We start from the raw sequence: 12,087 nt of genomic DNA, 5'->3' as shown, positions 1-12,087 counted from the left end.
TAAGAGAAAAAAAATCTACTGGTACACCAGAAACTTCAGGACATGATCCTTAGCCTAACCTGTACTAGAGGAGAAAAAAAAATGAGTAAAAAAATTAGATAGAAGTAATGGGGATGTATAGTTCTGAAAATTATCAGTAATACTATAAGTAGCAAAGCTTTACACATATTTTATTTTAAAACTCAAAAACCATGGAAATACACAGAGAACTTTTTAAATACCCATATACGAAAACATATACATGAAGTGTACATATATATTTATATTATAATGTACAAAAATACTATATGCTAGTAGAAGGTAAAACCAAAGAGTTACTATGTATCTTGGTGCTGGGATCAATGTTGTGTTTGTTTGGTTTGGTTTAGTTTAAGATTTTATTTTTAAGTAATCTGTATACCCAACATGGGGCTTGAACTTTCAAACCCAAGATTAAGAGTCACATGCTTTACCGACTGAGCCAGCCAGGCACCCCTGGGATCAATGGTTTTTACAGTTATCTTTTAGGGGCGCCTGAGTGGCTTAGTTGGTTGAGAGTCCCATTTCAGCTCAGGTCATGATCTCTCAGTTCAAGAGTGTGAGCACCGCATTGGGCTCTGTGCTGACAGATCGGAGCCTGGACCTGCTTCAGATTCTATTTCCCTCTCTCTCTCTCTCTCTCTGCCCCTACCCCTCTGTCTCTCTCTGTCTCTGTCTCTCTCTCAAAAATAAATAAACATTAAAAAAAATTAAGTTATCTCTTAAAAGGTTTCATTTTCATGTCATGTCTTATTTCATTAGTAATAGATTATTCTCTAACCAGTAAGACGTAGGAAAGGTAATGTCACTATCAACTTACTGCATTACAGAGGCCAGTCTGAGCTATGAATAGTTCTGGTGGACATACCTAAAAGGAGGTGTGTATCAGCAACAGCCATTCTGGTTATCTATGAACAAAGTTTTTCCAAGTTGTGCTAAAGTCACCACTTGTCTAACAGAAGCAGGTGTGAGTGATGAATGTAAGAAATTACTCTGCCAGTAGCCATGAAGGCTAATACCACTAGGTGAGAGAACTTCCTCCAACTGAATCTAAATCCAAAAGAAAGAAAACACATTTTTTTTCCACAGGGTCAATTATGGCAATTTAAACTGAGAAAGATTGGGCTCATTGTGTCTAGAGACTTTAAGGGGATACTAAATTTGAGGAAAATGTAAACAGTGGTTACTGTCTTACCCAAGATGCATCATGAACATCAAAACAGTCCTGGAGTTCACTGTGTCTCCTACACCCATAGCCACCAAAATATATTAATCTGAAAAACAAGTACAAGAGAACACATTTCAGATGTTCTATTCCCAGTCTGTTTGCAAAGGAGCTCATCTCTCTCTCCCCCTAGTAATCTAAAAAGCCAAATAAACTACAAAACCACAGTTTAAAAAAAATCAAGGAGAGAAGGGAAGAATCCTAAATGAACTAATGCCAGAAAGTGATGAGTTCTCAATAGGAGAGAAGAAACACGTGCACAGCTGCTTTCATTCCTGGTGCAATAGCAAGAGGAGGAAGAATCCGGGACAGATAGGCTTTGTAAAAGACACCCAAAATTTTAATAGCTGCATGTAGGCTGGCATGGCAAATTAGAATCTTAAGAAAATCAGCACAGTGGGAGATTGAATCCACTCGACAAGTCTTTCCCATAGTCTTCAGAGAGCTCATGGTTGGTCACCAATAGGCAATAATCTACTAAACTGAGTCTTCTAACATTTGAAATCAGGACAGAAGAGCTGATGGAAATACCTCAGAAGCATACCAAGCCATTAAAGGACACAGGATGCCTGCTCTCAAAAGCCCAGAGGAGGACATACAAGGCTGAAAATGATCTCCTAAGGTATGGAAAGCGAAAGCGGGGACTGGAGAGCAAAGAGAACTCCCTAGTAATCCAAAGACCTACCAATGAGGCTATAAAACAGGAAGAGATCTTCCACGGTTCTGAGGCTTGGAACTCTGTGAAGCACAGCAGAACATCTTTGGAAAATCTGCAATGCTCAAACATGGGGTCCTAGCAAAGGAAAGTCCTGATCTTGCCTCAAAACATCTGAAGCCAGTTGTACAATGGAATCAAACTAAAATTATAACAGCCTCAAACACAAATCAACTACAAATGAGACTGACTGAACTCCCACTCTAGCAGCTTGAGAAAAACATAAAGGACATGTCCTTTTCTGAAGATAAATATCATTTTTTCCAATCTTTACCATTCTTTCACACAGAATGTCTAGCACGTGTGTAAAAAAAAATACAAGATACATGAAAAGGTTAAATAAATAAATAAATAACCTATGATCAAGAGAGCAAAGAGTCAATATAAGCTGACCACAAGGTGGTCAGCATGGCATTTACAATAACTATGATAAACTATGTTAAAGATGATAACAGACCTAGTTTGTAAATGTGGACAAAATGCAGGAAGAACAGAACAATTCCAGCAGAGACACAGAATGATGAAAAATAACCACTAAGTGGAAATGCTGAAAATGGGGGAAAATGTAAGAAATAAAGACTTGAATAAATAGGCTTCACAGGAGACTGGACATAGCAATGGAAAATGCCAGTGAACTTCAAGATAGGTCAAGAGGTTAATAAAAAGTATTCAAATTAAAACAAAGAGAAGAAAAGAGAGCGGGGGGGGGGGTGAACCCAGAGAGCCCAAGCTCTGTGGAACAATATCAAATGGCCTAATGTGCACTAAACAGGAGCCCTTGAAGATGGAGAGACAAATGAATGTGTAGAAGAAATATTTGAAAATTACTAAGAGGTTTCTAAAACTGATGAAAGATATAAACCCACCAACCCAAGCTCAGCACACTCCAATCTGGATAAATACAAAGGAAACTACAAGCAGGAACATTTGTGTAAAAAAAAAAAAAAAAAAAAAAAGTTTATTTATTTATTGAGAGAGAGAGAGCATGTGCACAAGTATGAGTGGGGGAGGGGCAGAGAGAGGAAGAAAGAAAGAATTCCAAGCAGGCCCCACACTCAGTGCCAACAACAACATGGGGCTAGGAGATCATGACCTGAGCTGAAATCAAGAGTTGGAAGCTTAGCCAGCTGAGCTATCCATGCTCCCCCAGGTAGGAACATTTTAATCAAATCAATGAAGAGCGAAAATAAAGAAATAAAGAAAAGCTGGAGTAAAAAGACATATACCGGGGAACAAAAACACGAATGAGAGTGAATTTCTCACCAGAAAAATGGAGGCCAAAAGCAATGTCATAAAAATCTTTAAAGTGCTGAAAGGAAAAAACAAACAAACAAACAAACAAACAAACAAATAACCTGTCAACCTAATGGGTAGAGAATAAAGTCACAAAGGAAATTAAAAATTACCTTGAGATGAATGAAAACACAATAAAACAAACAAAAAAGACAATGCAATAAAACAAAACTTATGATGTACAATGAAGATGGCACTCAGAGGGAATTTTATAGCTGTAAATGCCTACAATTTATTTAAAAGATCTCAAATCAATAACAGAACTGTACACATTAAGGAACAAAAAAGAGAAGAGCAAACTAAACCCAAAGATAACAGAAGGAAGGGTTTAGTTTAATTGAAGGGTATAAGCAAAATAGTAAATAGAAAAAAAAACAACAAACTAAAAGTTGGTTCTCTGAAAAGATCAACACAATTGACAAATCTTTAGCTAGGTTGACAAAGAAAAAAAGAGAAAACTCCAAGCACTAAAACTGGAAATGACAGAGGGGATATTATTATCAACATTACAGAAATTAAAAGGATTTTACGAGAATACTACAAAAAACTATGCCAACATACTGGATAATTTAGATGAAATAGAAAAATTTCTGGAAAGACACTATCAGAAATGGCTTGTAAGAAATAGAAAAACTGAATAAAACTATAATAAGGAGATTGAATCAGTAATCAAAAAACCCACCAACAAAGAAAAGCCCAGGACCAGATGGCTTCAGTGATAAATGATATCAAACATTTATAGAATAATTAACACCAACCTTCTCAAAGTCTTTTTAAAAAGAAATGAAGAGGAAAGAACATTTCCTAACTCATTCTATGAGGCAAGCCAGCCAAAAACATTACAACAAAAGAAAACTACATATATCCAATAAGAGATTAATATCCAGAATAAGTAAAGAACTCCTATAACTCAACAACAAAAAGACAACCCCATTTTTAAAAATGAGCAAAGGGCTTGAGTGGACATTTCTCCAAAGAAGATCTACAAATGGCCAACAGGCATATGAAAAATGGTCAACATCATTAGTCTCTGGGGAAATACAAATTAAAACCACAATGAACACTACTTCACACCCACTATGATGCCTATTATTTTTAATTTTTATTTTATTTTTTGAGAGAGAGACAGGCAGAAAGAACATGAGCAGGGAAGGGTCAGCGAGAGAAGGAGACACAGAATCTAAAGCAGGCTCCAGGCTCTGAGCTGTCAGCAAAGAGCCCGATGCGGGGCTGAAACCCACAAACCATGATATCATGACCTGAGCTGAAGACAGATACTTAACCAACTGAGACACCCAGGTACCCCTGCCTATTATTTTTTAAAAAGAAGAAGAAAAAGAAAAAAAAAATAAAGGAAGAAATGGCAAGTGTTGGCAAGGATATGGAGAAGTTAGAACCCATGTACAATGCCAGTAGGAATATAAAATGGCATAGACACTGTAAAAAACAGTTTGGTGCTTCCTCAAAAAATTAAACAGAATTACCATATGACCTGAAAATTCTGTTAGAATTGAAAACAGGGACTCAAACAATACTTGTAAGCCAATGTTCACAGCAGCATTATTCACAATAACCAAAAGGTGGAAACAAATGTTCATCAACAGATGAACAGATAAACAAATATGTAACAGGGCATACAATGGAATGTTATTCAGCCTTAAAAAGGAAGAAGCCCCGATACACACAACATAGTGAACTTTGAAAACATTTTAAGTGAAATAAGCCAGACACTAAAAAACAAACATTGAATGATTCTACTTCCATGAAATATCTGTAACAGGCAAATTCATGCAGGTAGAAAGTGGATTAAAGGTTACCAGAAGTTGGGGCGAAAAGGGAACGGGGAGGTATTGCTTAATGTCTACAGAGTCTCTGTTTGGAGTGATGATAAATTTTTTAACTAAATACAGAAAACCTTGGTTTGACAGCATAATTCATTCCAGAAACATGCTTGTAATCCAAAGCACTTGTATATCAAAGCAAATTTCAAGAACCATTGGCTTAGTTGTGATCATGGGACAATCGGCATCATGTACTACTCGTATTGCAAGACACTGCTTGTTTATCAAGTTAAAATTTATTAGAGGGGCACCTGGGTGGCTCAGTCAGTCAAGCGTCCGACTTTGGCTCAGGTCATGATTTTGCAGTTCGTGAATTCGAGCCCTGCATTGGGCTCTGTGCTGGCAGCTCAGAGCCTGGAGCCTGCTTCAGATTCTGTGTCTCCCTCTCTCTCTGCCCCTCCCCAACGTGCTCTCTCTCTCTCTCTTTCTCTCTCTCTCTCAAAAATCAATGAACATTAAAAAAATTTTTTTTAAATTATTAGAAACGTGTGTTTGTGTTGCAGAACACATTACTGGCAATCCAAGGTTTTATGTACTGGTGATGGTTGTACAATCCTGTGAATGTAATTGTCCACTGCACTGGACGCTTACGTATGGTTAAAATGGCAAATTTTATGTTACATGTATTTTATCATGACTTTTTAAAAAGGTGTAGTAAAAAGTAAGTCGCTCTCCTACTCTTAGTCACTCAATTTCCCTGCCTGGGGCAACCACTGTTACCAGTTCCTTGTATATGTGAACAAGAAAAACTTCAAAGGACCAAAAACATACTTTGTAAGGTTAGGATCAATTAAGTCTAGGACACAAAAGCACTAACCATGAGGGAAAAAATGATAAATTAGACTATATTGAAATCAGATTATACCATTGAGAGAATAAAGAGATACATGCCCAACAGAAATGTTAACGCTTATGTACCAAAATACATAGAAGAATGCTCATAGCTATATTATTCCGAAGAGTCAAAAAATAGAAATGACCCAAATGTCTATCAACAACAGAATGAATAAATACATTGCAGTATTTCATTTCATATAATAACATACAGGAAAGAAAACAAACCATAGCTACATACAACATCATGAATGAATCTCAAAAATATAATTTTGGTTAAAGTATAAATTCTATAGGATGCCATATACAACATAAAAAAACAAAAATATATAAAATATAAAAAACAATAACTAATATAGGATACCAGAAGTCAGGATAATGGTTTCCTTTAGGAAGGGGGCTGAGCATACTCATTAGGAGTGGACATAATGAAGGATTCTACAGTGTTGATGATGTTCTTTCTTTACTTGAGTGGTGGTTACATAAGTATGTCATTTTGTGATAACTACTTAAGGTATACACTTATGATTTATAATAGTCCTATAAGAATGCTCTGTAGAGCTTCAATATCTAAACTGGTGAAGTATTTATACATTAACAGATCAATGGAACAGAATAGAAAACTCAGATCCAAATACCAATGAAAATTAGGTAAATACATGATAAAGGTAGCATCTGAAATAACTGAGTTACAGACAGGTAGCCATTCAGAAAAAGATAAACCTGGATCCATATCTCATACCATTCTCAGAATAATCCCCAAATGAATCAACAATTCAAATGTAAAAAATAAAATGACAAAAGTACTAGAGAAAAATACATTGGTGAATTAATGTATAACTTTGCAATCAAGATTCAAGATCAACAAAGCCATAAAAGAAATTGGTAAAAAAAGAAATTATTGATAAATTTATCTAAATAAGTTTTAAAAATCTGCTTAATGCATGTAGAACACATAGTAATAAGCAAACTCAAAAGACAAATGACAAATTGGAAAAAATATATTCATACCATATCATATCATAGTCAAACACTAATTTCCTTAATACATAAATAACTCCTAGAAACTGAGTTTATAAAAGCAAAACTCAAATAGAAAATAATTAGCAAAGGACACAAATAGTTCAGAGAAAAAGAAATCAAAATTTCCCTTAAATATATGAAAATACATTCAAACTCACAAAAATTGTTTCAGTGAAAATGAAAATAAGACTGAGACATTTCTCATCTATCAGTACGGCAAACAAACAAACAATCTGAGTTTGCCAACAAACTCTTGGCAAGACTACGGAGAAATAAGCATTCCATTGTTGAGAATGCAAAATGGCCCCACTTATATGGAGGAAAAATTGGCAAAATCTATTGCTATGTGTTTCATTGTGTTCTTCCAAAATTCATGTTCAAGTCCTAATGCCTGCCCCCTGCCCCTGTATCTCAGAATATGACCTTATTTGGAGATAGGTTCTTTACAGAGGCAATCAAGTCAAAATGAGGTCATTAGGGAAGGCCCTAACCCAGCATGACTGGTGTCTATAAAAAGGGAAAATCTGGAGACAGATCAGAATAGATAGAGAGAATCCTATGTGAACATGAAAGCAGAGATCAGAGTGATGTCTCTACATGCCCAAGAACATCAAAGATTGCCAGCAGAAATGGGGCGCCTGGGTGGCTCAGTTGGTTAAGCCTCCAACTTCAGCTCAGGTCATGATCTTGTGGTTCACAGTTTCAAGGCTTGCATCGTCTCTGGGCTGACAGCTCAGAGCCTGGAATCTGCTTCATGGATTCTGTGTCTCCCTCTTTGTCTGCCCCTCCCCTGCTCACACTCCATCTCTGTCACTCAAAAATAAATAAAACATTAAAAAATAAATTTTTTTAAGTTTGCCAGCAAATCACCATAAGTTAGGGGAGAGGCATGGAATAAATTTTTTCTCAAAACCTAGAGAAGGAACCAATCGTGCTGACCCTTTGATCTCGTACTTCCAGTTTCTAGAAACATGAGAAAGCACATTTCTGTTGTTTAAGCCCCTTAGTTTATGGTACTTTGTTAAAACAGCTTTGGCAAACTAAACATTTGTGAGAATTATAAAGGCAATCTAATTTTATCCAATGGATAAATTTCATTTAAATTCATCAAAGCATAATTTGTAACAGTAAAGGAACAGAAATAATCTAAGTGGTATTTCATTTTCAGGGGAAAGGTTATATAAACCATGGTATGTCCTCAAAGGGGAACGCTATGCAGCTACGAAAGAAAAAAAGGAAGGAAGGAAGAAAAAAGGGAGGGAGGAAGAAAATCAGCTTTCTAACTAGGGATTCAGAAAGATGAAAGATCTCCATGGTACACTGCTAACTAATGGAAGCAGCAGGGTGCACAAGAGTGTACAGAATACACTGCTATTTGTGTAAGGAAGAGAGAGAAAAAAGGAATACGTGCACACACTCCTACGTATTTGCTTCTATTTGCATAAAGTAACACTGATGGCAGTGGCTTCCAAACCTGTCTGCATCTTGGAATCACCTGAGGAGTTTCAAGACATCATAACCCTAGAGATGATCATTTAATTAGTGTAAAATATCACCTGGGCTTTGAAATTAAAAAAAAAAATCCCCAGGTGATTACAATTGCAGACAAGTTTGAGAACCACTGATGTAAGAATACAAAAGATATTAATTGAAGCAGCTATTTGTGCATAGTGGGGGGGGGGGGGGAACAGAGTGGATAGGGACAGGGGTGGGAGCCAGACCTTTCACTGTAGACTTTTTAATATGGTCTTGAGTTTTGAACCATGTGAATGTGTTAACTATTTAGAAATTTTAATTAAATAATAAATTTATTACAAAAAATAGTTGCATCCACAATGCTTATTTTTATGACATGGCTCTTACCCAGGATGCAGAACTGCCATTACCAACAGAGTCAAAACGAGTTTGTAATTACATCTTGAAAAAATTCAGACTTTCAAGTTTTCTCTATTTCAGCCACCACCCTTGCTAAAGTGTACTTAATGAGATGATTCTGCCGTATTACCTGTCTTTATATACCCAGCAAGAAAGTTTATCACGTGGTGTGGGTGGTTGTCCTTCAAAATTGGTGATTTTTTCCCAAACGTAGGTTCCATCTCTTGTTCGCAAATTAACAAAATAAAGCTTTTAAAAGAGAAGAACACCATTAGCAGACAGGGCATTTAAAAATCAAGTCTGTGTCTGAGGGATATGTGATCCAAAACTTAATAATATAACTTTTTTTTTTCTTTTTGCAAGGTAAAATTTTTCATTGTAAAGTTAATAAAAAAGAAAGCTGTGTTTTAGAAGCAAAAATGACATATAAAACATACTGAAATGGATCTTTTCTCATCATGCTCTGCCCTATAGACACGAACTAAGCAGGGAGCGAACTCTGAAGCAGAAAGACATGGAAGAGACGAACACAATGGCTGCATTTTCACTCTATTTTTAAAACCTTGTAAGCTTAAGATTTTCTACATGTATCTTCTCCTTTAAATATTTGTACGCGAGATTAAGTGATACACTGAATATTACATTTTGCTGCACTCCTGAATTGAAAGAAAATATTACTCGATTGCTGTATCCTTTGTCATCATATCCTCCAAAAACGTACAGCTTTCCATTAATGCAAACACCACAACTTCCTGACATGGAGGTAGGGAGTTCTCCTTCCATGAGGTGCATGGTCCTGCAGCAAGAATAACATGGAATTCCATGACTTTCTAGAAAGGCAAATTAAAATTCCCTTTGAACTCCATGAGTACTCTTTCAGTGAAAATTGCCATTGACAACTGTAATTGAAATGCAATGGTAGCCAATACGGTAAAAACTCTAATCCATGGTAAAGATTTTTCAACCTACTGGGGAAAAAAATCGCAAAATCTTCAGGTGGCACTAGAATTGGGAATTAACTGGTACAACAAAGCAAAGTCTTCTGGGGTTGCCTGAACCTTGAGAGGAATGGTAAACAATGAAGAATGAGCAGAGAGAGGAAGGGAGTAGGGGAAAGAGCCAGAGAGAATAAAGCATTCAAAGAAAAGGAAAGGGTCATGCTAAACGTTGCAGTATGTTCTAAGTTTGGTCTTAAATTCCCTGTAGTCTATGAAAATATTTAAATCAGATTTTAAGATTGGACATTCTGCAATTTAAAATTACTTACCACAACCCACTATCAATATCATAGGTCCAAATTTCATCATTAGGCAAATATACTTCATTGTCTTCAATTGACTAAAAACAGAATACATAAAATTATGTTTATCAATTACACAGTAACAATTAAATGGTTCCTCAAGATGGGAAATCTGTGATTAAAATGCTGCAAGACACAAAATCATAAACAGGCTCCGAGAGGGTTTCTTTAATTTAAACTAAGATAGGTCAAAAAAAAGGAGAAAAAAAGACATTTTCTAAGAGAAAGTGGGCAAACAAGAAAGGTTTAGAATACAAAATAGCAAGTATATGAGTCTCAAGAAAAAGACTCAGGGCAATTAAACCTTAAAAAGGGATTTGGAGTAAGGGAAAATGGCAAAATAATAACATTCAGAGCAGAATACTGAAGACTACAAAGTCAGGAAGAAAAGGAATATCAAAAGAAGGCAATATATTTTGGATGAAAGGAAGGAAATAAGGAAGTAAACTTTTATAACCTATAATTAAGATGACTCTATCAGATATTTTGATTTACTGAGCGTATTTTTTGAGTGCCTACTATGTGCAAGGCATAGTGTTAGGTGTTCATTAAATATAGAATCTAAGGAGCAAGATAAATTTAGTCAAGATGACAACTCAGAATCCAAATAATCTCTAAAGAAGCAGATAACATCAACAGAATAGTACATTCTGACATTTGTGATGAAAAGAGAAATAAGAATAGAGAAATCTTACTTATTTTAAGTGTAAAAATCTAGGGATTAAAACAAATTCTTACATAAATCCACCATAACTTATTAGTCTGTAAAATAATTCAAAAATAACTAGTTTAAAAGATAGCAGTTTAAGAATTTCTAAGACTGTATGATGAGTAAATTATTAACATGCTAAAAAAGAGTTGGTTAGTTTTCTCATTGGCTTGTTAAATTAAAAAAAAAAAAAGTATCTTGACTACCAAGTATCTGACCCCTGCCACCACCTTTCTCTCTCTCCCCTTCCTCCCCCTACCTCACACACACACACACACACACACACACACACACACACACACACTCACATGCACAAAGAAGAAAACCATTGTATTAATTCCAAGGAAACTTTCACTCATGTCTGGCTGTGGAAGCCCTATTAGATAGATAAGTAAACAAATAATTGTAAGGAGTGTGGTAACTGTATGATCCTAAGATTTAATGGCATCAGGGTCCAGTAGCCTCATGTATACACCTTTACAACAGAAACAGTATGAAAATAGATTGTCACTATTCTCCTTAAGTCCCTCAATGCTTTCCCATTGCTCGCAGGATTGTCTAAAATTTCTATGATTCTGCATTATATGGCACATGCTATCCCTCCAAAGGTTATCTTGCCTTTTACTCACTATGCTCTAGTCTTCTTTCAGTTCCTAAATCTCTGCAAATTCCTTGCTTCAACAGGGCCTTCATCTGTGTTCATCTTTCTTCTTGGAATGCTCTTCCGGAATTTGCCTGGATAGCTGCTCATTCTTTGGAAATCAGTTTAAATGTTGCTTCTCTAATCTCCCAGAATAAGGTTACGGGATTAAGGTCCCAATTAATTGCTCTCCTGCAGTACTGTACTTCACTTCCAAGTCCTTTGTATCACACCCACCAACCACTACCACTAACCTATAAGCTTCATGAGCGTGAGTGCATGGGCCATGTTTATCTTGTTATAATTCTGTTCTGAGAGTGGAGCACAGTACCCCTCGCACATAAAAGGCAAATGTAATGTTTGTTGATTGAGGAGTGAATGGATAAGTGAATAATACTTGTTAAACTGACTACAGACTCACCTTAGCCTGATTGAAAAAAAAAAATCTCTTTGAGGGCACCTGGGTGGCTCAATTAGTTAAATGTCCGATTCTTGATTCCGGTTTAGGGCATGTTCTCACAGTTCATGAGTCAAGCCCTGCACTGCCAGTACAGAACCTGTTTGGGAATATCTCTCTCTCCCCCTCTCTCTCCCCCTCCCTTGCTCACACTCTT

At 36.1% G+C, this 12,087-nt stretch overlaps 1 protein-coding gene across 3 annotated transcripts in view; it reads right to left on the bottom strand.

The window, feature by feature from the left end:
• KLHDC1 (kelch domain containing 1) overlaps positions 1 to 12,087 on the bottom strand; it is a 51,016-nt gene that overhangs the window by 26,547 nt on the left and 12,382 nt on the right. For 2 of the 3 annotated variants that reach the window (XM_027065668.2, XM_027065670.2), the window contains exons 2-5: positions 10,092 to 10,162; positions 9,467 to 9,620; positions 8,955 to 9,073; positions 1,214 to 1,292 (exon numbers count right to left, since the gene is read on the bottom strand). In XM_027065668.2, the coding sequence (XP_026921469.2) occupies positions 1,214 to 1,292; positions 8,955 to 9,073; positions 9,467 to 9,620; positions 10,092 to 10,162 (423 nt within the window). The remainder of the gene's footprint in view (positions 1 to 1,213; positions 1,293 to 8,954; positions 9,074 to 9,466; positions 9,621 to 10,091; positions 10,163 to 12,087) is intronic. The other variant, XM_027065669.2, reaches the window with a different exon arrangement.

The sequence above is a fragment of the Acinonyx jubatus genome, chromosome B3 (assembly GCF_027475565.1).
Source record: "Acinonyx jubatus isolate Ajub_Pintada_27869175 chromosome B3, VMU_Ajub_asm_v1.0, whole genome shotgun sequence".
In the NCBI taxonomy this organism is placed as follows: domain Eukaryota; kingdom Metazoa; phylum Chordata; class Mammalia; order Carnivora; family Felidae; genus Acinonyx; species Acinonyx jubatus.
Note: the sequence above shows the minus strand (reverse complement) of the source record. Positions and strands in the feature narration are given on the sequence as shown.